The sequence below is a fragment of the Tachysurus vachellii genome, chromosome 6 (genome assembly GCF_030014155.1).
Source record: "Tachysurus vachellii isolate PV-2020 chromosome 6, HZAU_Pvac_v1, whole genome shotgun sequence".
In the NCBI taxonomy this organism is placed as follows: domain Eukaryota; kingdom Metazoa; phylum Chordata; class Actinopteri; order Siluriformes; family Bagridae; genus Tachysurus; species Tachysurus vachellii.
This window is the reverse complement of record NC_083465.1, coordinates 9,678,597-9,706,192: the sequence shown is the minus strand read 5'-3', so window position 1 is coordinate 9,706,192 and position 27,596 is coordinate 9,678,597. Positions and strand designations below refer to the sequence as shown.

Here is a 27,596-nt window from a genome sequence, read left to right as displayed (position 1 = left end):
ATCACAAGTGTCATTATGTACACTACATAGTTAAGAAAACCAAAACCAATGTACATGCTCTACTTCAGCTTCATTTAATTGCTTTCCCTGAAAGCAAAGACTCGTTTCATCCTTCACATGACAAGTAAAAATTCACATTTCCTTTGGAAATTTCTAGGTTAAGAAAAATCACCTTGTATTGAACAAGGAGTCACACAGACTGTAGGTGCGGAGTTGGATCGTCTCCACGTAAGACATAAAACAGCTACAGTTCACTTTAAAACTGATCATGCTACTTCATGATCACTGATGCACGCACACAACAAAAATGTCATACTCAGAAGAATACATTAAAACGGTTTCTTCATTTTACAGTAAACTGGACTTTTATAATCATATTCAATGTTCTTGCGCTGCCAGAATATTTATTTGAAAATATGGCTGTATGTTTTACCATCCCTTCACATCATATGAACAAACTAGTAAGATTTGGAATGAAAGAGAAGCTCTTTAAAGCTCTTAGGAAAAGAAAAAATAAATACCTGAGTCCTGAAGATGTGACCTGCCGTGACATAATACAGAAAGTGACACAGGAAGAAGAAAAGGTGGTTTGAGGAAGTGAAAACGAGGAAGAATATCTCCCTGATGGTAGTGTATCTGTGACTGAGGATGACTTGTGAAGATGAAGGATTTAACCAGGTAGAGGTTTTGCCATCTCAGAAATTAATAACCATGTACTCCATTGCACTTCATTATGTCTCAGTGTGCTCAGTTTTTTTGTGAATTTCACATAAATAATTTTTAAAAATAAATGGATGGATTGAGAGACTCGTCTCAACCTTCCTTTTAACATTTGCCATGTGAGAGCACAATGAGACCACAGTTCATCCTCATCCTCATCCTCTCTCTCTCTCTCAGCTGTCCAGCCTGATATACATCAGCTTTCCTTTATCTCTAGCCATGGTGGAAAAACCCGTCTTGAAGAGCACAAGCTGGTGGCCTGGAGAAAAAAGAGACAAAACGAGAGATGAGAATTGTCAGTGAGGACGTCCGACGCATGGGAAAATTCCACACACTGGATGAAAGGGAATTGGGACAATGTGGGAGAAAAACATACAAGAGCTAATCAAGGAAGAGAACAGAGAGAAACAAAGAGGACGAAGACTAACGGAGACGGACTGCGGGAAAAATAGAGGACGAGTGGAAGCTAAGACACAATCAAGCACGCTCAAGAAGACCAATGAGCCAGAGAGACAGCGAGGACGGAAAGAAAGAGTGGAGAAAAGAAGAGAGGTGAGGGGGAGGAGGAATTCATGAGTGGTCAGCTTGAGGCTGTTCAATAGAGATTAGCGACGGACGTGCTGATGTGCTCCTTTCAGGCCGTGCTTTAATGAAGTGGCAGTGTGCTGCTGAGGGGGAGGAGAAGAGGGGCGGAGTACAAGAAGCAAACAAGTGATGAAAGAGGTGTGTGGGGAGGAGGCGGGAACGGCAGCCAGAGTACTGTTTGATCAAGAGAACGTCTGTCAGCACCAAACCTTTACTGAAATATCCACATACTCTCTCCTACACGCATACACACAATAACATGCGCACACACACTGATGCTGCCTTGACACGCACTTCGGCGGCTTTTTTTCCATTTTGCAAATTCATCACATTGTATTTATACGTTCTGCTTTCTATTAGACTCTATACTTTCTTAACATTTCTTCTCAATGTAATAATGAACAGAATGCAGCCAATAATTCGATTTATAAGCTATACGTTTAATCTTTTTTATATATATATAGTAACTGTCATGTCCTCTACATTTTATATATATAGTAACCGTAACTGTCATGTCCTCTACTGCTCTCACAGAGTAAGCTTTAAATCTACACCTCATTCTTCATGTACAACTGCTATTTCTGGCCATTTAAACAGAAACTGAGGACAACATGAGAAAATTTCATACCGGTCCAAGTGCTCTGATTGGTCATGATGAAGGCTCTGCACTGGGCATGGCTCTCACATACACCGATGGCCTCGTCGACGCTGTAGACAGACAGCATGCATCTGTCGTGCTGATAGGACGGCCAGCAGCGGTAGTTCTCTCCTGGTATGGTCATATCTTCCATCTGTTTATATTCTGCTTAGAAAAAAACAGAGTGTATGAAATATGGGAAACTGTATAGTAGATTCTTGCGTTGGTTCCATGTGATTGAAGCGAGTAACATTAACACAATACGTTTTCATATGATATGATTTGAGTGTGTATTTTCAAACACAGAGCTCTCACCTCAATCATTCCCACAACACTGGTGGTTTGCAACAGACACATGACGGCTGTGTTATTCTACCCTCCGTGTTTAGTTTCCTAAACTGAATACTGCACTTACTGTATACAGCTGTTTCCATCAACACTAACATCCTTGTGAGATTTCATAATGCAAAAGGTTGACTTTAATACTACGTGAACTGATCACGCTCAAGCTACATCATCAAACCTATAATTAGAAACTTGCTTAAATTAAGTTTAGGGAAAAGCCAAAAGTAGAAAAAGAAGAAACTATTAAATAATTTTTTCTTAAATTTGACCGCATATCCCATTTTTTTTCTTTTTTTTTCCCATCTCTGTGCTGGAAATGGATAAAAACGATTGTTCGGTTTATTGCGGCAAATCAAAGGCGCTTGTTGAATGATGACATCATTCGAGGAACCTTTCCTGGTACCTTCATTTTTAAGAGCGTTCTCTCTCATTGTGCTGCTTTATGGGTCTGTGCTGGACATGTGTCCAACCACTCAGACACTTACTCAATCACACTCTCTCCATTCTCTCTCTCTCTCTTACACACACACACACACACACACACACGTACGCCAGGCATCATGACCCCAGTCACAATGCAGACCGGCGTAACCCGGCAACCGCAGCGAAAGGCAGAGCACAGTAGGGAAGAGAAAGAGAGAAGGAGAATGAAGCAGATAAAGACATATGAAGACAGTGTGTCTAAAGAAAACGAAACCAACAATAAGCCTCCCATGCTATACCCGTCCCAGCCCTCTTTCTGCTCCACTGTCTCACTTACCCCAGCACAACACCTCTATACACCCAGTACACAAAAGACTAGTTGTTTAGTAGTTCAAACAGTACTTTGGGAGAACTCAATACAAATCATTATACTGCAATTAAAAGACTCTATCTGTTTTAAGGACCCTTCTATAGGAGCAGCTGCAGATTCTGCTTAAATAATTTACTTTTTTTTGCATGCAGAGGAAGGAATTAGTTTTAAGACAGTGACAAATACACTGTGGTCTAGAAGTCACATTTGTGACATAGTGGAGAAAGATTAGGCGTTGGGTTTAAGGATAATCATTTGCTGTTCCCATCCTGACCAAAGGAAACTATTCCGAAACATAAACCAAGCGAGAGAATCAAACAAGAATGAATGGCTGAGAAAAAGACCTCTGTAACGTGGCCAAAACTCACATCGAACTGGCCACACGGGCCAACTCTTAATGGCTAGATGCTGTGTTATATCATTGTTTTTTTTCCCAAACAACAGACAAGCTATCTGCTTTTTGTCATAGTGGGGCCATGCTCTCAGCTGTGGCATCTGTCTTATTTATGTGGTGACATACACAAAATTTGACCTAACATTTCCAAAACTTGTTCATTGACCCCTAAATACAGAGTAACACCATGTAAGGTTTGTAGTGTGCTTTAAACCATAGCTGCTAAATTCTGCGTAATAAAACATTCGAAACCTACACACAGTGTTTTTACATTCAGCTGAACTCCAGGTTTATGATCCAGCTCAGAACAAACTTAACATTTCTGCATTTTTGTCATGAAGAGTTCAAACTACTGGTTAGATCACCACACCACACAGGAAGTTACTGTAAACCTCTTTTCTATGCTATTGACTCTCATAACAAATCAAACCTCAGTGCTGATGGACTCTGATGTATGATGTATTCTGATGTATGATGTGATATTTTTACTTTACAGTCTGTCGATTAAATACTTTATGGACTAAGAGAAGTGTTTAAATGTGTGTGTAAAAATGTAAGTATGCCTGTGACTGTTGTTTCAGTGTAATGTGCTCAGACTCTCTTGAGGCTATTTGTTCAGTGTGGATTTGGGCCGGGTCTGATTCAGGCATGTAGAATGGATCATAGTCTCCAGATTAGTCCTGTCACTTTGACAGCACGCCTGATGAGTACAGTACGGCCTCTTCAAAGCATCGAGCTCAACCTCACGACCTCTCAGCCATGAATTACTGATTCTCTTTTTTCTTTCATTCTCCCTCTCTCGCTCTGGGACATGGCTGAATGGGTGTTGAGAGGCAGGCTGATTTACTAGCCTCATCCACTTGTTTTTAAAGAGAAGGATTGGTACATTATTTTTTTTAAAGCAAGGCCACAGGAGCTTCTGTCTTAGGCTGTGGGTTTGTCTGAATTTAGTGTCTGTGTGGTTTTAGGGAGGAGAAGAGTCACAGATTGCCCCCTCACCTCCCCACCACCCCCTTCACGTGGCCTGAGGACCGGGGAAGAACCAGTCTGCAGTAAATAACAGCAACTAAAGGGTACTTTATGGGCCTAATGAATGCTTTATGGAGCTCTCACTTTCACTAAATGGCTCAGTTACATGCTGGAGGTATGATGTTGAGGACAGAAGGAGGGGGAGATGGAGAAGGCTCTCAGTAGCAGGCAGGGAATCTCTGAGTGGATCCGTGCACTTTAAGAGACCCTTTAACAAAGACGTGTGAACGGAAAAGAAACGATTATTAATCCTGCTTTGTGCCTTCATGCTAACAGAGAACGTCGCTAAAGTTGTCTGTAAATATTCACCGGGTTCTGAAAAGGTTTGACAGCAACATTCCACAAATAACATTTCTCTAACGTTCATGGAATATCTGCTGTAATTATGTTCACTATGTGATTATAAGGTTGCCGAAACAATATTATGAGTTAGATGAAAAAAAGCATTTTTAATTTTTATTTAATTCGACAGTAATGTTGTAGGAACGTTCAGAAATCTTTTAGAAGATTCAAAAAACTCTACAGCTTGACAGATATTTTTGGAAACAGAAGCTAATTCTTCTAATCAAAGGACTTTTCCTAAATTAATAATACATGGTTGTCTGCTATTAGGTTCGGCTTGCTAACTAAATCTAAAAGCCAAAACCATTGGCTGAAGTTCTTATACTGTAGAGCTTTCCTTCGTTAATCAGGACTATGTTAATGGAAATAGGTAAACAAACCTCTGCGCAAATAAACCATAAAAATCACCCAAGCTTAGAGAACACACAGCCAACCTCAACTGTTATACACATAGCATTTTGCGTATTACATCCGGTGTCAATCTATTTCCTCCATTTGTCCATATATTCAGAACGCACTGCATTTCTGCAGCACGACAGCTCTGTCCTTTACAGCTTAGCATTACTGCATGCAATAATATACACCATTTTTAATTTATGTCATGGTAATCATCCTGTCAGCTTCCTGCTAAATCTGTTCACACTGCAATCAAACCAAACCAGATGGTTGTTTGGAACCAGATATCAATGGATGTACATTTTGCTGTATTTATTAAATGCTGTCTATGTGAAAGAACCATAAAAGTCTATAACTCCTACTGGAAAAAAAAAAACATATTATAGGTGCTGTATAAATATTTGCTGGATGTTTAATTGAATAGGTACTCATACTAATATCCTTGGATTTGTTTGTAAAAGACCGTTTAGCTGCATGGAAAAGCCTTTTTTTCTCTGAGGTGTGACTGGAAAGAGTTAACCAGCCTGGATATAGAGATATGTTCTTAATGCACTCGTCACTCAACAAGCGTCTGTCTTTCTGCTTTAGAGGGCAACTGGAGCGAGGAGAGGAGATGGGAGAGGCAGAGAGTGAGTAAGTACAAGAGTGAAGCAAGGGTTCCAGACTGCGAACGTGAAAGAGGCAGAACGAGAGAAGGTAGAGTGGCTTGAAGAGGAAAAGTAAAAGTGAGTATGTGAAAGGAACAGAAAAGGAAAACAAATGGAGATTAAATGACAGAAAAACAATTCGAGTGATCAAAAGGATGTGATAGATTTAGCATGATGACTTTTCTTTCTCTCAGAAGAGCCAAAAACACAATTGACCTTGTTTTCCAATACAGTTACATAAACTCTAATCTTTTTCATCTCATTTGTCAGTGGTCTGCTGCTTTACACACACACACACACACACACACACACACATGCTGACAGAACTTAGGACGCACGTTCACAGTACAGAGTGAAATGCATCCTGCTGAACCAGAGCATGAACTAGAGGAGCACAGGACAGGAAGGAAAAAGGAGTGGGTTATGTAACTACCCCTGACTGCTTATCAGTCATAGGAGGAGAAGTCCTGCTGTGGATAATCATGTTCAAATGTTATCAGATATTTCACAGAGGGGCGATATGAAGTCCAACTGAGATCCTTAATAGTGACAAGAAAGAAAATATGTATATGTTATTATTTACCGACTAGATGTGGGTGTTTCCAGCACTGCAATAAAGTAGAGAAAAGTTTCATTCTAAGCAAATATCAAGCGAGTTGGAACAGTGACTTCTGTACCAATGGTAGTGAAGACAACAGAGCACACGAGATCCACGGGAAAGAGTAACAAACTGCTTGTATAATATGATGCTTTTGTACACCGCTGAATTTTATACATAGAAACCAATGTTTCATTTCATCTAAATAATATAAGTCAAACCTGTATAACTCACTGAAGCCTGTTTACTTTTTTGTCCTGTTTATAGCGGGTAAGGCGTAAAATCTATAGAATAATAGCTTTGAATAATAAGATAAATGTGTGTGTATGTATGTGTGTGTGTGTGTGTGTACACTTACTTGTTTTGTGTCTCTGTGTGACATTTAGAAGGTAATGTCCATTCCTATACATATCCAACACCTTCTCTAGGTGAGCTAGAGTCTCATCTGTGTCCCAGAGAAGTTCCCCTAACACACACACACACACACACACACACACACACACACACACAAAGTAAAAAGTTGTTCTGCATACCCCCAAAATTTCTCTGTTTATGATGCTTTATCATCATCATCGAGCCCACACACAGTTCCCACATCTACATGGTCTGTTGTGCACCAGAAAGGCAGATTTCAAACGTGTATGACATTCCATCAGCCTGATAAACAATCTGATAGGAAGCACACAAAATATGTGAGGGGGTATAGAGGAGGAGAGAGAGAAAAGATGAAACGAAGAAAAACATTTCCACCAAAGAGGAAATAGAAATAATTAGGATTCAGATTGTTTTGTGCTGTTCGAGAAAACATACGGACCTGTGGAGTTGACGATAGTAGCGAGGAAAGGCCTCAGGGCCGAGGGAGCGCTGTGAGGAAGCAGGTAGGTGAAAAAGAACCTGGAGATAACAATAAAAAGTATTACTGTAGCTGCAACACAGCAAAGCATAAATCAGATTTTAGTACATATTTATTATATGAATATAGTTAAAATATGTTCTGTAATATTTCTTGAGTTATACAATAATGCAATAAGTACTGGAGTCTTTTTCAGAGCTTTCTCTTCCAGAACGTTCCGTCCATAGAACATAATAAGTCAATGTTTAAAATTATTTACAGGCCAAATTGTTTAGGTTATTGAGGTTTGGAGAAAACCCACTCAATTCAAGTACCCAGTCAAATATGCTAAGAACTCAATAATGAATATAATCATTTTGCTAATGATAGGTTGTGATTTCCAGCACTGCATATAAGAAAAAAAAAAACAATAATAAAAAGTAATGGAACTCCTGGCTATGTTTCACAGAGCTGAGCTTATTTAGAGAACCACTGTAAGATTAACAGCAGCAGGATAATAGTCAGTTCTGGTTTAATGGCCCACGTTTACCTGTAAGCATTGTATAGATTCCTTTTCTCGTTTATACCCTGGCAGTAGCCGCTGCTGCATGAGAGAGTAAAGTTGCGAGCAGGGAACTCTAGGCTGCAGTCAGTAGGTGAAGAGGCTGAGCATGGCATGTCCTCCACACTGGCGTCGTCCAGGTCCGTCACCTTTAGCTCTCCATCCACCAAGACAAACTGCCTGGGTCTGAAGTCCAGCAGGGTGAGAGAGCCAAGCGGCGAGTGAGCCAGGTAGTGGAGTAGACGTGCCAGACTCAGGCAGATCTACACATTGTGATGGAGAAAATATCAAATATCAGTTTTGTTCTTAGAGATTAAATGAAAAAGAACTGTAGTAAAACAGTAAAAGTCATTCATCTTTACTGTAGATGACTCTTTTGTTTAGTCACTCTATAAATATGCTATAGTCAACACTGCGTGTGTGTGTGTGTATGTGTGTTTGACGTGGGATTGCTGTGGATTGTACCACTTAGGAAACCACAAAAATGGCTTTGCACTGCAATTGCCACAAACAATTTTGAACTCAATCCTCCATCATTGAACAGTTAATAACTTCAACAAGACAAGATTTCATGTTCAAACTGAAATGAATTTACTAGTTACACAATTATACTTTTTGACCAAATAGGACACAGTTATAGAAGGGAAATTAGTCATAATCACACTAACTAATGAGAACCAGATGAGGATGGCTTTCCTTCTGAGTCTGGTTCTTCTCAAGGTTTCTTCCTCATATCGTCTCAGGGAGTTTTTCCTTACCGCAGTCTCTTCTTGCTTACACATAAGGGATGAATTTATCATTTGTTTTTTAGATTTTAAATGTATATCGTGAATTTTTATATTCCTGTAAAGCTGCTTTGTGACAATGGCAGAGTTAAAAAGGCTATAAAATAAAACAGAATTTTGTGTTTGTGTGTAAGTGTGTGTGTGTGTGTGTGTGTGTGTGTGTGTGTGTGTGTGTCTGCGTGTGTAAATCTCTCATCCCTACAAATCTCTCAAAATGTTATAAAATAAAACAGAATTTTGTGTGTGTGTTTGTGTGTGTGTGTGTGTGAGAATCTCTTATCCATACAAATCTCTCAAAATGCTATAAAATAAAACAGAATTGTGTGTGTGTGTGTGCGTGTGCGTGTGTGTGTGTGTGTGTGTGTAAATCTCTTATCCCTACAAATCTCTCAAAATGCTATAAAATAAAACGGAATTGTGTGTGTGTGTGTGTGTGTAAATCTCTTATCCCTACAAATCTCTCAAAGCACCACTTCAGTGTGTGTACGCGTATTGTATGTATGCGTGGGTGCCCCAATGATTAGCGCTCCCATTGTGCCTGAGGGTGTTGGGGGGTCAAACGAGGGCAAGTGAGACTGGGGCCAGTGGTGTTAAAGAAGAAACATGTCAAATAAGATGTAGGCAAATCTTCACTACTAAAAAAGCACGGTGAAGAAGGAGGAACAGAGCAAAGGAGAAAGTAGTGGGTGAACTCATTGCCTGCTTTACACACCAGACAAAACCTGGTTTTAATGTACTCAGGATTAGGATGCACTTAAATAGGCTGGGCTTTGCCCAATGAACTGTGTGTGGGTTTTCTTTCTTGATGTAATCAAGCGAAAGTTTAGTAGAACCCGGAAAAAAAAGGAACTGGAAACAAAACCAACAGAAATACTTGAATCTGTTGAAGCAGACATTAATAAACATTCCGAGATTCTGGAGAAAAGAAAATCAGTTTCAATGCCTTCTCTGTTCAACTACTATACAATAACAGTACACAAATAATCATGCACTAATCCCTGAATCAATACTTATTTAAATAAAACTTAATATGAGTTATGTCATGCTTCTATGTTGGGAACTCTATTCAGTACAGGTTATGAATTCAAAAGAAAGCACTTTACAATAACATTATATGAATAATCATTTGCTAACACTTTAATTAATACTTACTAAGATATGAACTAATGATGAGTTAATCACAAACTAATGCAGAACTAACCTTAACTACGTCATGAGTCTTAGAATTCATGTGTGAATAACGACCACCTTAAGTAAAGGTTAATACATGTTTGTTAGCTTAATGTATTAATTATCACTAAATCCAACATGCTCTATAAGACAGAATGTGATTTATACCTGCATCATTTCAAATTCTTTATAGGATTTGCCACAAACATCACTGAATAGCGCTGGATTACTTTTATAATTGACACCGATTGTCTTTATAAAAAGTAGAAAGACGCACTGTTAATAAACACCAATCATTTTATCTCAATATCGTTTCCCATTTATTTCTCTGCAAATCCCACTTTAGTATTAGTCCATGCTCTGGATAGTTTGGGCCCAGGACTCTGAAATTAATACTAATTTATTCACTTAGCATTACATTTACGGCATTTAGCAGATGCCCTTACCCAGAGTGACTAACACTTTTATATAGCTGAGCAATAGAGGGTTAAGGGCCTTGCTCAGGAGCCCAGCAATGGGAACCTGGTGGACGTAGGAATCAAACTCACAACCTTCTGATCGGTAGCCCAACACCTTAACCACTAGGCTACGACATCACAAATGTGCACTTAGCACATGCTCTAATCTGTTAACATTTAAAACCAGTGCTTAATAAGAATATTTCTGAGGTTTTACAGCCCTATGTGTGAATAAATACATTAAAATAATGAACATGTACTGACCTGCACTTAAGGAGATTGTAATTCATGCAGAAATGTATTAGTTTGTGATTAGTGCATGCCTTATCTCATCACAAGTTCATATTCAAGTCAGTATTAATTCAGATATTAGTGCGTGATTGTTCATATTCACGCACCTTTATATGTGCGCATGCTCAAAGCAGGAAATCAACATGTGCAGATTTTAACTTTCAGAGCAGGTTTAATTGAAAAGCCCACGTGTCCCACTTTGACTCTGAAGAGGCCGTGGTCGAGTGCAGTGGCTTTAAAAGCCTTCATCACAGCGCACAGGAAATGGCTCTGGATGTAAATGAGCCGTTTGGTAGTCAGCAGTTTCACCGTCGTCCCCAGAGCCTATTAGTTCCTCATATGCAATTCAAATAGTCCTAAAGCCTTGCTGTAGTTGGAGGTTCTTTTATGTGCGACGTGCGCATGGCTGTACAGTGCATCCCGGATTAGATTGGAAATTATGGATTATATTCAAGTGAAACTGTTTCCCGTAGTATAACCAGTGAATCAGATATGACTTTAGAGTGACTCGGCTGTTAAAACTGAAGTAAATCTAAAGCAAATGTGAATCATTCGTATAGTCAGTTGTTCGATGTCTATGAAATGATCAAAGGACACTCAGTACAAGTATTATTCTACATTATATTAAAAATGGGGATGTGGTAGCCTAGTGTTTAAAGGTGTTGGGCTACCAATCGGAAGGTTGTAAGTTCGATTCCTACATCCACCAAGCTGCCACTGCTGGGCCCCTGAGCAAGGCCCTTAACCCTTAATTGCTCATTTGTACCAAAAAGGAGATAAAATGTAAGTCACTCTGGATAAGGGCATCTGCTAAATGTTGTAAATGTAAAAAAAAAACAACTAAAATTCATTACTAAAATTTTTTATAGAAAAAAAGTCTCCAAAATGACTTTATTTCACATGATAAATTGATTTTAAGGGCCTTTGACAAATTACAAATTCAGAGCTGCTTTTTTTCACACTCACTGCAATCAAAACTGAAACGTATCCCACTTTTTTTATTTAAAAAAGCGGTTTTGATTCGGTCTACTTGAAATTCAGTCAATATTACCTAGATGTCAGGAAATGGAGCCGGAACGTTAGCCTGGCAAATATACTTTACTGAATACTAAAGTATGTGTTGCAGAGGTCCAGTTTCAAAGACTTTCATTTGAGAAACATTAGGACTGCCAATGCGAAGCCATTCTCAAACCTGAAAAACAATCGGAGTGTTGAGGGGCCGACAAGTCCACACTGAGTTCAGTGAGAATTGCTGTGCTGAGTCATATACTGCTGTGATGACACATAGATGAGTGTGGCGCACTCCACCGAAATGCCCGCCGTGTGCTTCTGCTGTAGGCTGTGTGTTTGGTGTGTGTGTGTGTGTGTGTCTATAAAAATGCATGTGAATCTAATTCTACAGCTCTACAGTGTGTACAAACCGTCTACACACCTGTTTAAATGGCAGGTTTTTGTAATCAAACCTAGATAATATTTCCTAGTCAAAACTTTTTCTTCCCTCGATGTTGATGTGAAAAACAAACCTAAAGCTTTCTAGGGAGTAAAAAAGTGTATATTAACCTAGTTGTGTAACAAGTGAATTTATTACACCACTCATTATTTTTGGGTAAGAGTCTATCGGCGTGGCACATCTTGACTTGTAATATTTCCCATTCTTGGGAAATTCTTCATGACACTGAAAGGGCATCTCCTGTGTGCAGCTCACCTCATTTATAGACAGATTCAGGTCAAAATCATCGAAATTCTTTTGGTTAAGTCATTCGTTGGTTGATTTGGATGTATGCTTTGGGTCAGTATCGTGCTGAAAGGTGAATCTTTTTTTCATTCTCAGCCTACTAGAAGACATCTGAAGGTTTTGCAATAAACTCGACTGGTATTTGTAGCTATTCATGATTTCCTCCACCTTTAGAAAATCCCCAGTTCTGGCTGAAGAACAGCAGATTTATAGCACGATGCTGCCATCACCACACTGCACCATAGGAATGGTGATCTATTGGTGTTTTTCTTACACCAGACATACCTTTTGGAATTATGGATTCCTTAGGCTCATAAATCAAACTAAAAACGTAATAATAATAATAATAATAATAATAATAATAATAATAATAATAATAATAATAATTCAATATAAATATGACACATACCGTAGATATAATCAAATAATCAACATGAAGTACAATATTATAAAATTATGTTATACTCTGAAGCTATTATATCAACAGGAGCATCGCTGACCACAGGAAATAATAGTGAATGATTTTCCTGGCTTCAGTAGTGAGAGCAAGCTGTAGGGTCAACTGGGTGATATCTATGACACACGACCAAGAGAGAACGGCAGTGGCAAAGACTCCACGTGCTGGATGTCTACCAAAGCCCCTTCCTCTGAACTGAGCTCAGCAGGAAACAGAATCTCTGTCACACATTCAGACCTGATGTTACACAGCTAACTTAACTGTAACTGTAACTGTGCTCGGTTTCAGGGAATACAATTCGAAACATTTTGTCCACAAGCACCTCGTCTGCCTACAGAGTGTACAGAATGAATCCTTTTTCATTTTCCAGCGTATCTGGTTGCTGTGCTTCAGTATGTACAGTATGAGCAGTTCCCCGTATCCCCTCCCACTTTTTCTCCTTCAGCAGACACACACTTGATGGAATGTGTGATAGGGTGTAGACGCAGACACACACTCACTCTAAACCGCTCTTCCCAGGGTGTCTGCAGCAACTGGATCATCTCTAGAGGGCTGCCAAGCTCCGTGATAGCTGTCACCGTGTCCTTGATATCATTGCTGTCCTGGTAGCAGTAGCCATACAGCTGTGGGTGAGAGAGATAGAGAGAGCACACGGTGAGAGAGAGTACCCAAGAGCAGCGATATTAGTCTGTCAATCTAGTGAGATAACAGCACTGTGTAGAATTTCACTGTTTTGACTCAGACAGGGTTAGATTTGTGTGTGTGTGTGTGTGTGTGTGAGACACTAGTGAGGCCAAACTAGAGGAGTGAAGTATCAGATTAGAGATAAGAATAAATCAGTACCATGCTTTAGATTCAGCAACTGGCATGAGTGAAGTACAGTGAGCCAGAAACATTAGGTATGGAAATTTAATTAGGAAGCACGATCATACTGTATGTGAGTGTGTGTGTGTAAATCGAGTGCAGGGTGTAGGGGGGAGTGCGGAGTCACTAAGTGTCCCTTCCCCACCCCGTACTGCTGAAGCATGCATGCCGCTGCATTTGGCGCATTGCTTACAGAAACATTTTCTTTAGCTAATTTGAGCCAAAGAAGCTAGTTAAACTTAAACAGCATGAAATTTCATCTGGAAGCAAAAACAACCCGTGGCAATGTGACCAGCCCATACCACCACCGGAGTCTCTGGCTACAAAGGGAAAATGCCGACCATGTTGATTAGCAGATCAGAGTCTGTCTTCTTCCTCACTCTTTTTTTTCAGTGGTTGGGTTAGGTTCACCTGGTTTATAATCAAATCCTCTAAAGACTATTAAAGCATAGAGTTCACTGTTGCACAGAGTGTGTGTGCATGTGTGTGTGTGTGCATGTGTGTGTGACTAATTTTAGGAGGGAACGCATACGCAGTGCTACATTCGCACACCAGGCCGGATAACATTCTTCCCGTGAACGTACTGACACCAACAAACATTTTGCCTCCTCTAAACGTGAACAAATCCTGACATCACTTACATCTGGTACAATACAAGATGCTAAAACTGACATGCCATGTATCTTAGTACCATGTATCTTGCTTAACGATGACAGCCCTTCAATACACATGCTCACAAAAAACACACACTGTAAGGATACTCACTTCTACAGATTGGGCGTGCCTGGCACACTCATTTTTAGCCTAGAGAAAGTTAAAGGTGGTGTGAGTGTGTGCGTGTGCGTGTGTGTGTGTGTGTGTGTGTGTGTGTGTGGGTGTGTGTCTGTGTGTGTGGCTTGAAAGGAAAGCACTCTGGGCAGAGGCTGATGGAAAGCCCTTGTCATACCGCCCTGCTCCTGGTGTTGTAGGAGCGTGCACTTGACGAAACACAATTTCTCCCTCATTTCATTTCAGCTTATTTGAAAATTTTCAGTCAGCTGCTGTTTCCTTGATGTGGTGTTTGTTCAAAGCTTAACAGCCTTAACAGACCCGATGAAGTATCATATTGTTGTAACATGTTAAAAATGATGAAAGGTGTTGAAATAAATATGGAATGATGTCAGATCATTACTACCGTCAGACTAGTGCAGGTGTGGATCCAGAAGCTTGGGCTTTTTTTTTTTTCTTTTTTTTTTTAAATAGACAGTGTAAGGAAGATAACATAGAGGAGCTGCGGTTGTCTGCTTGACCACATGGTGCCATTTTGTCTGAACCCAGGTCAAAGGTCAAGCTGCCTGTCCTCTCTGTTTACCATGAATGTCACAGAGTTTCTCTGGTTCTGTTCTGTGTCTGAGTTGTCACAACAGAAGTGAATTAAAATGCAAAAAAAATGTTAAAGATCTTTAATAAATATGTTGCTCTGTAAAAAGATTACAAGAGAATCTTGTTTTCATCTATTACATGCAGAAATCCAGAGAAATAGTTATGACACAGGTTAATTACTCCTAAAAAAAAAAATAAAAAATACACCAGACCTCATCAGGAGTCTTATCTAATTTGCACTGTTAGCTGTTTGAATAAAAAAAAAATCACCAGCATTAAATAAAAATAAAATACAAATGGCCTTTATTTCTGTAGTTTTTTTTTTTTTTTATAATATATTTATTGCTAATATTGATTGACGTGTCATAGTTTCCTAGTCCAAAAGCAAGGTTTCTCTGGTTAAGAGAGAAAACTGAGAAGAAACAGGAACATGAAAGGCTCAAAATTTCAATAAAATTTTAGCGTATGTCTGAGTGCATTCCATAGCTAATATTTAAGTAAGCAAATCACACTCAAGTCGTTTAATATTATTATGTATTAATCTGGACATTCTGCTCCGATGTGTTTTTCTTTTTTTATCCAGTAGGAAGTTGCAGTGTTTCACAGGAAATGGAAATCCATGACAGGAAAAGTTATAAATACACAGGGGTTAGTGCTTGGTGCTTTTCCTACAAGTGTATTTGTGAGAAATCAAACACAATCACACTCACACTTATTACACTTCCTGTATATTTTGTGTGACACTAGGTTGGAAAAACACCTCCAATCTTTGGACGTGTTATGACATTTCCATATTTAATAGAATGGGCAAAAGTTATGACATGTTTAATCAACTTAGTTGGGTTGTTTTTTCGGTCTTCTGTATCTCCTTTTCCACAGCGCACAGCCAGAAAGTGTCTTGTTGTTGTATGATCAGGTGCTGATGCTAAAAATCATGAACAGTACAGCTTGCACAAGAAGCTCACTTCATGTAAAGCGAATAACATAAGGCGAACTGTATCTACAAGTATATATCTACCTAACTGCTAACCGGCGCTCCAGGGCCTGCACAAAAGCATTTCTGTATGAAGTGTTATTAATTTGTAAACCCACACTTGGCCTGACAGGTTAGGTGCACGTGCAAACACGGACACGTCTGCCTCTGCCACGTTCTTTTAATGAGGGCACACTGGCAGCGCATCAAATGGGCCACAGGGATGGTGATGTTTGCGTAATGGGACAGGCCAATGGTAGCCAGGTGTGTATGTCTGTGGGTCAGTGAACGCACAACTGTCCACTAGAACAAGAGAGGCTCAGTGACGGTGAGTGTGATCCTGATCGCCCGACTCACGTGGGTGGTGAATTAGAGCTGTGATGACATTCCAGCCTGGGTTAAGTGCATGTGTCACATGTGTGAGAAAGAGAGAAAGTGTGTGTGTAAGAGAGAGAGAGAGAGAAAGAGAGAGAGAGAGACGGTGGGTGTGAGGGTATAATTTAGTGCCCTATTTTCATCAGATTTTGGATGAAACACCGCTGGAAAATCCACTGAGTCATTTCTCCCTTCTTGGAAAACTAAACTCTACATATCACTGGTTTACTGTGCTTTTATTAGAGAAATTAAAAACTAAATCATTCAAATGTATTTGCTGAAGGATGCAAGTGCTTGCAAAAGTGTTAAATATGAGCATAAACACATCATGCTTTCCCTCTACCTCACCATTGCATCCAGATTCAGCAAGATTTTCTAATTAGTACTCTCCTCCCTAAGGACAAATCCTTAACAAACGCCACTTAATAAAATGCAGCGCAGCTAAAGCCGTCACGATGACAGCATCTAAATGAAATCTCTTCACCTATAAATATTTGCACAACACCCCCACCCTCCTCCCCTCTCCTCTTTTTGGAATCTGGAGCTGTGAACTGAAAATAATCAGGATCTTTAAGAGCTTGTGTGCAACAGAAACGTGTAGGAGTAAAAAAAAAAAGTGTGAGATAGAAATCAACGCTCTCTCTCTCGCTCTGCCTCTGTAGCCAGAAAGTCTGCTCAAACAAACAGCACGGAGCAGAGACACAGAGCAGGACAGGAGCCTAACGCCTGAAAGGAATTCAGGGCCGTCCTGAGGAGAGCTCTCGTCGAGTAAGCACTTTCATTTGGGAATTCCAGGAGGTTTAATCATTGACAGTGCTGTAGTCAGTGCAACTTTTGCTTATCATGGAATGCTTATTTTCACATGGCTTTATGTGGTTGGAATTTGCTAGATGTTCAAACTCTCAACTTAAAGATGACTTCTGGTGTAATAGATTTCAGAAGGAAATTTTTTTTCTAATGTCCAAATAAAAAATAGATACTTTCTACAAATAAATAAATAAATAAATAAATAAATAAATAAATAAATAAATAAATAAATGAATGAATGAATGAATGAATGAATGAATGAATGAATAAATAAATAAATAAATAAATAAATAAATGTGTGCTTGATAATTTATTTATTTATTTATTTATTTATTTTGGGATGTTAGAAAAATATAGAAGATAGATAGATAGATAGATAGATAGATAGATAGATAGATAGATAGATAGATTTTGTTTTTGTTTTTGTTTTTTGTTTATTTATTTTAGAAAATTTTTGATGTTAGAAAATTATATAATATGATAGATCGATAGATTGAAGGTTGTTGGGTTATATTATTATTATTATTATTATTATTAAATTGATTGACTAATTCATTCATTCTTTTATTATGATTTAGAGTACTCATTGAGATTGTTGATAAAACATGTATAAAAAGCAGCACGAAGGCAGGACCGAGGAGAAGTACGCTCTGGCCTGAAGCAACTTAGAGAATGTAAAAATATAATCCACAGACAAAGTCTGATCGATATGTGTGTATTGTTCGCTGTGTGTGTAGACAACAGTCCTTGTCCTGTATTAATTAACCTATACACCAACAAGGATCTGCCAGGATCAAACTAATCAAATCTACTGAATAGTGACGTGCAGCTTGAATACACAAACAGATGGAAGAAAAAATTCTGATTTTATCGGCTATGTGAAGGAAAAGCTTAAGAGCAAAAATGTTTAAAAAAATAAGGTCCAATGTTTTAAAAAAAGTGGCTTTTTTTGTTTGTGTTCTTAAAAAAAAACAAGCTCATCTGATTAAATAGTTGATAAAGAATTATATACAGGGATTAAACAGTGAGGGTCTTTACTTCTGTCATGGATGACAGTATTTGTAACATTCGGTTTGTCTAAAAATAGTTTTAACATTAATATCTTTGAAATATTACTACAATATTTTTTGACATATGCTGCGTTTCTACCTTGACATTAAGTTTTCAGTTTTTATATCAATATTATATGAAAACATATTCTAGCTCTTTTCTAGCAAAAGCACAAGATACAGTAAGCCATTCATAATAACAAAATAAAAAATATATATTTCTTTACTGAGATAAACAACAGTTACAATTTCAGCCAATTTCCATTAATAAATGAATGAATTTGTAAATATTTTTTTAATTAAAGCTTGAATGTGGAACATTTAATAATAATAATAATAATAATAATAATAATAATAATAATAATAATCATCATCATCATCATCATCTCTGGGTAAAAGACATCTAGCTGTTACTATTATTTACAATATTTACATTGTTATTTCTTATTAAATCCCTGCTCCATTTGTGGTTTACATGAATAAATGACGTCTGAGATCCACTTGAGCAGTTTTAAAAAAGATTTATGTAAATTAACGCTTTGAATCTGTGATCAACTTTAATCTTGCAAAATACATAAAAACCTAATATTACATTTTTAATACATATATTTCTACACACATATATATATATATATATATATATATATATATATATATATATATATATATATATATATATATATATATATATTCTAATACATATGCATTTCTAATACTAATATATATATATATAAAGAAAGCTTGTATATATATAATACAGTGCATATTTATATCTATAGTAACATGAATAATGCATATATAATACATTTTTTAAAAATCACACTACATCTGGCATTTTGGAGGCTTTTCTCTTTTTTTAAACTTCCTTCCTGTGGAAGTGGGAGGTTAAAGTGTTAACCCGTGTTTAATTACAGAGAGGGCTCAGGCTCAGGCCTTGGCCCCTCTCACGTCCTTCTCCCTGCACAAAACAACCCTGGGGGTCTCTGGGTAAAAGACATCTAGCTTTCACATTAACACTAGCTGCTTAATGATTGCCTGTCCCTCAGTGTGCATGTGTGTGTCTGTCTGTGTGTGTGTGTGTGTGTATACTTCACAGAGGACGTAACGTAGATGATTTTTGCTCTAAAAAAACCTACATACATTTTTATATTCAGTAAAAAGCCCCTGATCAGCCCACCAAGAAGTGAAGAACAAACAACACATTGTCACTCACACACAAACACATACACACAAACACATACAGAGAGAAAGACACGAGAAGACATACATCCACCTACACACATCCACCCAATGACGCTGATTCATCTTCTGCACTCCAACATGCTCTTAACTCTGCACACAGCAAGTTTCTCTGTGCACACTCAGACTGCCTCTGGCATTATCTCCATCTCTGATCTCCACCGATCCGTCTTGTTCACACTCACACAAACATGGCAGAGGGCATGAGAGTCACTTAGCTTTGCCTGTGGCTTAATCACCCCAACTACTAACTGCCATCTCCACACATGCAACACCACACCACACGCACATACTTCTGCCCGTATCACATACACTTATTTATACATCAGATGTACACTTCCATCAGAGGCAGAAAAATGTGAAGACACTTCACTTCTGTGTGTGCATTAAAGATGTTACACACAGACATCACTATAAGCTGTTCTATCTAGTTCAAAGAAAGAGAAGGTCCAGTTTAACACAGAACCTTGTGCACTCCTACTGAACCCCAGCCTGGTTTTAATCTAGCCATCGTTTCAGATCTCACCTCTGACCCCCTCGGACTGCACAATTCTGTCTAACGTGATCCTGCCAAAGAAAACAAAAAGCAACACTTTGAGTCTAAGATTGGTGAGGTTCGACTTCAGCTCAGGCAGCAGAAATCCATTACAGTATTTCAATGCTTTGACATACAGTATATGATAATACTTTAAGCTGAATGCTTATTTTATATAGTTTACACTTTTAAATCACTGATTTTAAGAATATTATTTAAAAAAGAAATATTGCTTGTATTTAGGTGATGTGTCAGCAGCCACAGGGCTACTCTGCCTGGACGCATACGTTTACAGCCCAAAGCCATGGCACTGAAATCAGCATGACTTGCTTACTGAAGTTCTAAAATTTTATAGCTCAAAAACTAACAATTTATTCCTTAGATACATCCTTCCATGTTAGTCAATAATTTGTCATTTTTCTGTCCTGTGCTTTTGTGTAAATGAGACATAAATGTGTTCAGTGACAAAAACGTTTGACAATCTCAGTTAGAATCTAATGAATTGAATACAATTTATTGTCTATTAACTGCTTACAAACAGCCAAGAACAAAAGCGTTACTGATGATAAAAACAAAACCGAGCCATATTCAACTGCTATATATTGAATTTTCCTCTTGAAAAAAAGGAAAGTGTGACTAACGGTCTAGAAGTTACAGCTAAGCGTGTCTTGTCCATGTAGTGCAAACCTATAAACAGTACACATGCATTGAAAATAAATAAGAGGAAGGGTATATAACATGTAGCACAAACAAAGCTTAAGACTATAATTAATAATTATTAACAAAACAGATTTTCTTAAATCAGAAATTCTAAATTTAAAGAGAAAATAATAAAATAAAAACGTGCAGAAATGCTGAATTCACAATTCCAGTGTTTATTTCAGCCTTGAAGCATATTCTAAACAGTGAGAGATAATTGACTTAACCGAGATGTCAGTTCAGCACCGTAGGTGTTGACTTAGTTAGCAGAGGTGTTAATTCTACACTGTAGGTGTTAATTCTACACTAGGTGTTAATTCAAAACCGTAAAAGTAAATTCAGCATTAACATGCTCATTCATGGCTGTGGATTTTAACTGCAAATAACAAAAACAGAAAATGTGCTCAAGAAACGTTGTCCATTAATTATATCAGTGCAGACAATATAAATCAGTGAACTGCTAAATGCACTATTACTAGTTCCGTATTTAAAATGTAAGCAAATGTGTTATATTGACCAGGTTAACAACCTTTTTTCCCAAAAACTTTTCCTTATGCTAGTTTTCTTCTATTTAGACTGATCAATTTGATATCAAATGGATCATAATTTTATGTATAAAATTGTGAATTCCATGCCCGCTTGCGTGCACATTGTCAGTAATGAAATTTTTTTCATAGACTCAGACTTTTTTGCCTTACTGACTGTGTGTCTGTGTGTGTGTGTGTGTGTGTGTGTGTGTGTGTGTGTGTGTGTGTGTGTGTGTGTGTCTGTTTCAGAAAAAAGGGTTTGATGGAAAACGCAATTTTATACAAACAAAATGTCTGAAATTTCTAATTTGATTTTTGCAACTCAACAACACAACACTGAAGTTGTAGAAATCATGTGTGTGTTTCTATGCAGCTCTTCTTAACTCTTCTGCTCAGAACGCAAACCTTTTCACTTCTTATTTCTGAGTGCTGCTGGGTGTCATGTCTGTTTCTGCTCTCATCAGCGATGTGGTTTGGGGATTTTAATTTACTTGGACTTTCTTTGTCTGGGGATTTCCTGCTCTGTGGAGCTCGTGCTGAAGCGATAAGGCGCAGATTATTTCGACTCTGGTACTCTTTGTCTCTCCCGGCGCGTGAATTAACTGCTGTAATATTGCAGTAATTTATTCTCTGTTTATTTTGTGTACAAATAATTATTGTAGCATTGATTCGGCACGTTTATGCTCTGCCTTTAGCGCATGCGTGACTCTCTCTCTCTCGAACACACACACATAGCGCGCGCTGCGACTTAATTATATTTATGTTTTGTTTAAGTTTCGCTAATTAACTTTTACTGGGAAAAGAAACGCCTCACTGACTTAAAGCCAAACCAGTATCCAAAACATAGACAGAGACAATGCGAGGAACAAAACACTCCTGACCACTAACTCAACCATCTGTGGCCAAACGCGCAGATCCACTTATTACACTTATAAGGAATGACTGATAATCGTTATAATCGTGATAATCGTTATCGCGATATTGACGCTATAATCGAAAAAAATTTAATTATTTGTTTGTTTGTTTGTTTTTTTGCACATGCCACCAGATAATTTTCAATTAGAAGAATATGTGATCCAACAAACGGATATATAATTGTCAAAATTGTAAAGATTGTCATCTTCAATCACTCCGTTCAGTAACTAGGACTCATTCATTTCATTATAATCTGCTTATTGACAAGAAAACAGGCTGGAAACAGGCTTTAAAAAATGGTGTGGTTTAAAAGGTGGTCTAACAATTTCCTTGGTGAAGAACCATTTCATTCCCCAACTAAAGAAATGTTACCTTTAACACTATTATAAATACTATTAAATAAACAAATGGCCTTGTGTATTATCCACAGGAGCTGAATACACACATTTAGCTGAAGTGTTAGAATAAACCCGTGTGCTCATTTTCACACTCCGAGCGTAAACATTCACACCTCCGATGTGGATTCGGCATTTAAGACGCAATTAACGCAAAAAAAAAACAAAAAAAAACAAAAAAAAAAACAATTGGTTATTTTCATATAAACTGCCATTATTTAAAGCCATTAAAATTTGATTTGATTAATTGAAAAGAAATATTTCATTGGCTTGTGGCTGGTTATTTATTAACTGATTAAATGCAATATTCGGTGCATTACAAAGGCAACAGATTTGAAGCTTTACCTTCAGGATGTTGGGATGTTGCAGTCTCTCCATCAGTGTCATCTCTTTGATGATCTTGAATGAAGCGAGTCGGTAACAGTCCTCAGTTGAACTGTATCTTTTCACGCAGCTTTCCATGTCGTGACCGCTGAGGTCCACGGATTTGAGAGCCACAGAGAAGCTGGAGTTCAGCTCTGCTCGATACACTGCTTTGGTGTAGCCCGAGCCTACAAACTGCACACTGTTGGCTCTCTCCAGGTCCCCGCACCCGAGCGCTCCGCCTGACCCGCCTGCAGCAGCCCGTCGCGTGGCTCTGGTACCGCGTGCGTGATGGTCCTCCGCTGCTCTGTACCGATTCCAGCTGTTCGCCCGCTCGAGATCCATCAGCCGTCTGCGTTCAAGAGGTCGTGCGGCGGCGTCTTCGACCACACTTTGGTACCGAAGCACCTCTCCGAGTCTCCCTCGTATCTGTAAGCGAAGCTCGCTGAGCGCCGCAGTGGTAATGGACTCCGGAACCGAGGCGGTTCCAGGCGCAAAGTCGTCGCTGATGTGAAGGCGAGACGACTGAGTTGCTATGAAAGAGCGCTGTCGTGCCGCGTCGTGGCTCTGGTGCGGCTCGAACCCGGGCACGAAGAGCACGTTCATGAGTGTACCGAAACAAAAGGAGAAGCAAAACGCTGCCGCCAACATCGTTTTCCGCCGTTTCATCTTGTTGGTGATTATTATGACGAGCAACAAATAGCTCGGTTTGCCTCCGCCAAGCAGCCTCGCAGCTCGAGGCAGTCTCACCGCTCGGTGCTCAATGGTGTAGATGTGAAAGAGGAAGAAATTAACACTAAGACGCGACTCTCTGGGTTCGCGGATGATACAGTAAGCAGGCTATATGAGCTCTCACGTCTCCATCGCGCAGTTATGATTTAAGATCCACCCCATTTTAGGACTGATCGGAGTGACACTTGGCTCGTCGGCGTGCGCTCGAGACCCCTCGGCATCGGGGGTCTCGCCTCCTGCGTCCGTCCCGCTACAACAAGCCTGCGCGCCGAGCTGCGACTCAAACACACATGACGTCAGCGTGACTGACAGCTGACTCCGGCTCGCGCTGAATTCTGTAGTTTCGTCCACAGCTCGCACGCCAATAGACCATTTATAGATAGTAAAGACGCCCGACTACGATTCCCAGCGTGCATTTCTGTCTTCCAGCAAAGGGGCGGATCTACATAGGGCTAAAACTGGCACTGGTGTTGAAGAAGTGTCACAGAAACACCAGCACTGTATTTAACAGTATAGTAAATGTTATGTGATAATCTACCAAACCATTCCATTTTGTTTTTATGCCTGATGCTGAGAGATGATTTCACTACATGTCGTACTGTGCATGATGATGTATGTGACAAATAAAATCTACATTTGAATTTGCATTATGCATTTTCACATTCCTAAGCATTTCCACTTTTCCACTTAGTCTAAGTTTGTAATAATGGTATCTGATAGCATTTTAATAACATAGTTAAATTGCTCGATTAACGCAATCACTGTGATTGACCTGTGATATACTCAGCTCCCCAAAGTCATTGTTTCACCAACTGATCCTTGGACTGCGTTACACTTTCGGCTTCTATTCTAAATTAATAGTCCGTTCCGTTTTGGACTGAAGGTTTGTGAGCCCTTTTGGAAAGAAAATGGGAAAATGTGTATAATTATGTCTCTGGGGTCGGAGAAGTGAAAGTCTAAATTAAAAACAGACACGAGGCGGGGGGGGGGGGGTAAAAGAGAGAGAGAGAGAGAGAGAGAGAGAGAGAGAGAGAGAGAGAGAGAATAATTAAATAATCTATAATGGTACTTGTATGCTTTAGCTTCCTTTAACTCAAACGCAAAAACCTCGAACATACAAAAAAATGTTTATAAGTGTATCATAGATAGATAGATAGATAGATAGATAGATAGATAGATAGATAGATAGATAGATAGATAGATAGATAGATAGATAGTCTGATGAAGTGCACCTTCCCTCTTTTAGTCCAAGGCATGCATTGTGCCTGTGCGTGTGCTAATGAGGAGTTACGAAGCCTCTATAACAGGGGAGTTTGAGCTGAAGGCCAGTGACGCAGCCATCCATCAGCCCCGCATTACTGCTCTGTTAGAGACTAATTACCCAAAGCAGCGCTGCGGAAAACGGAGCACAGCGGCCGCCGGTCAGCGGGGTGGCACACGGCCTTGCTCTTATTTATAACACTCATTAACTTCACTCACATAACTGATCGCAGTTCAGACGAGACACGGAACATTCGGCAATTGAGAAAATTCGAAATGTCTGTTGCTCTCAATTTGTCTTGCAGTTTTGGGTTTACACAAGCTTCTAGCAAAAGACATAAACTTATTATATTATAATATATTATATTATATTATATTATACATGGCAGTCATACCAGCCCCTGTTTTATTTTTATATATATATGTATATAGTATTTTTGACTCAAAATACCCTACTGGTCAATTAAATACGATTTTATATGAAAGCCTAGGCCATAGAAGAAGGGTGAGGAGTTTAGCTCCATCTTCTGGGCATAATAATAATAATAATAATAATAATAATAATAATAATAATAATAATAATAATGATAATAATAATGATAATAATAATTATCATTATTATTATCATTATTATTATTATTATTATTATTATGGTTGTTGTTATTATAACAACAACAACAACAATGATAATAATAATAATAATAACTACCACACCAATTTTACAATGTTCTGTGTGAGTCTGCTAGTTTTAGAATAGACTTTTTAGAATAGAGCTCCAATGGGGCTGTTATCATGGGTTTCTTTCTGAATATACGAAGTGTTTACCACATAATCTATTACAATCCGTAGATTTTAGTATATTAAAATCTATATTATTTGGCAATCGATTGTGACTCAAATTTGACTTAGCTAGACTACTATAGCAGTTTAAAGAAATGATGTTTTTTAATATTTCCACCCATGAAGTCAGTAGAAAAAAAACTCCGACTGTATATAGATGCAGATTTATGCTCAGATTAAAACATTGTGCTAATATTCAGATTAAGTGATGTTGTTACTTAGGTAACAAGCCACGCCCATTTGTTATAAGCGTCCTTTTCTTTTAAGAAGGTAAATATAAAGGTATTGGGTGATAATCATTGGTCTGCGTCTCGGTTAATGTTTCCGATGTGCTCCATTAGTATTGTTGAGCTCAGGGCGGACACTGAACACACCGCAGGAAACCTAAGATGCATTAATCCCGTTTAAAGAAGGAGGGCTGTTTCACCTGAAAACAATGAAATAATCCTGTGTGCTCTTAAAACTGTGTGTGGAGTCTCGGGTCGCCATTTACGAGCAAACCCACGCGTTTAACATGTGAATTCATTTCTGGGAGAGGCTGAAGGATTATGTGACTGAGGAGCAACAGACTGACTCAGTCTATGTCTTTGTGTATGGCTAAAGCGCACTGGCCTGTGCAGGGGGTGGAGGTGTAGAGAGGGGGTGGAGATGGAGAGAGGGGGTGGAGATGGTGGCTTAATCCTTTTACATTCTTTACTCAGTGGGCGTTAATTAGACGCCGCAGGTAACCACACCGTCCACATTCATTAGGACCGCAGGGGGTTCACTTCATTACTGTAAGAATGCGCCTGAGCCAGAGGCAGTGACTGAAGACCTGTCAATCAGGAAGGTGCAGATGCACAAGGTGACTGCAGGGTTTATTGGATTTTACACATACATGTACTTTTTTTTATTGATCTACACTTTTATTTGAAGCTGAGTTGTATTTAGATGATCAAGCAATAGGTTAAAATAAAGTAATAAAAAATTCATCTTCTACCGCTTATCCGAACTATCTCGGGTCACGGGGAACCTGTGCCTATCTCAGGCGTCATTGGGCATGAAGGAAGGATACACCCTGGACGGAGTGCCAACCCATCGCAGGGCACACACATACTCTCATTCGCTAGTTTCAGGTTTATAATGATATTAAAAATGGATTTTGGTTTTAATCAACGATTTGCAGTTCATATAGATTCCTTTAAAACATGTTTCCTTTCATTCCTTTAATTTGTTTTAATTTTAAGTCATGTTTTGAAAACTAATAGTCTACAGTATTCATTTAAATATTATATTTTATAGCATATATAGAAACCCTTAAGAAGTGCACTGTTTTGCACTCAAATATTGGTCACCGAACAAGTGTTCTTTTTGACCATATTGTACACGGTTACAGAAGTAATTCATAATTACACTATCACTATAGTGTCACCTAAGCATGATCTCAAGAAACAGTAGGGAAATAGAAGATGCTTCTTGATTCATTTGCTTCCATTCTTTTCATTATTTGTCCTTCCTCTGCAAATGCAATGGGTGCAAGGACAAAGGAACAGATAAACATTTGCAAATGTCACTGTAAAGCAAATTTGTAGGAACACCTAATGATTTAGAACTTTTTAATTTTTTTTGTCAGCAAAACTAATGCAAAATATTTGCATCCACATCATGCTGAAGTTCACCAATTATATATAGAGAACATTTTATTCTCTACAGGACCTAATATCATATGGACCTAATTTATGGAGATGAATTTTACACAATTTATAAATTTTATTTAATCATTATTGTGAATTTTGTATTTGTTGTTATTATTATCTTAACATTACAAAATATGCCTTTAATCCCTTTCTAATTATTATTTTTATAGTCATAAGAAATAAAAATTCCAAGTCTATAATTCGAGAGT

At 38.5% G+C, this 27,596-nt stretch overlaps 1 protein-coding gene across 2 annotated transcripts; it reads right to left on the bottom strand.

Annotated features, from left to right (window-relative positions):
• Positions 1 to 23,953, bottom strand: pkdcca (protein kinase domain containing, cytoplasmic a). 2 transcript variants are annotated; one of them, XM_060872100.1, is made up of 7 exons: positions 22,862 to 23,953; positions 13,277 to 13,399; positions 7,869 to 8,143; positions 7,301 to 7,380; positions 6,845 to 6,952; positions 1,934 to 2,110; positions 1 to 979 (listed from the first exon to the last, which is right to left on the bottom strand). In XM_060872100.1, exons 1-7 carry the CDS (start codon positions 23,546 to 23,548, stop codon positions 894 to 896), a joined length of 1,536 nt encoding a protein of 511 aa, XP_060728083.1. In that variant the 5' UTR covers positions 23,549 to 23,953; the 3' UTR covers positions 1 to 893. The 2 variants fall into 2 exon arrangements, with proteins under 2 accessions (XP_060728083.1, XP_060728084.1); XM_060872101.1 differs by having other exon boundaries at positions 1,934 to 2,107; positions 22,862 to 23,952.
• Between the last annotated feature and the right edge of the window lie 3,643 nt (positions 23,954 to 27,596).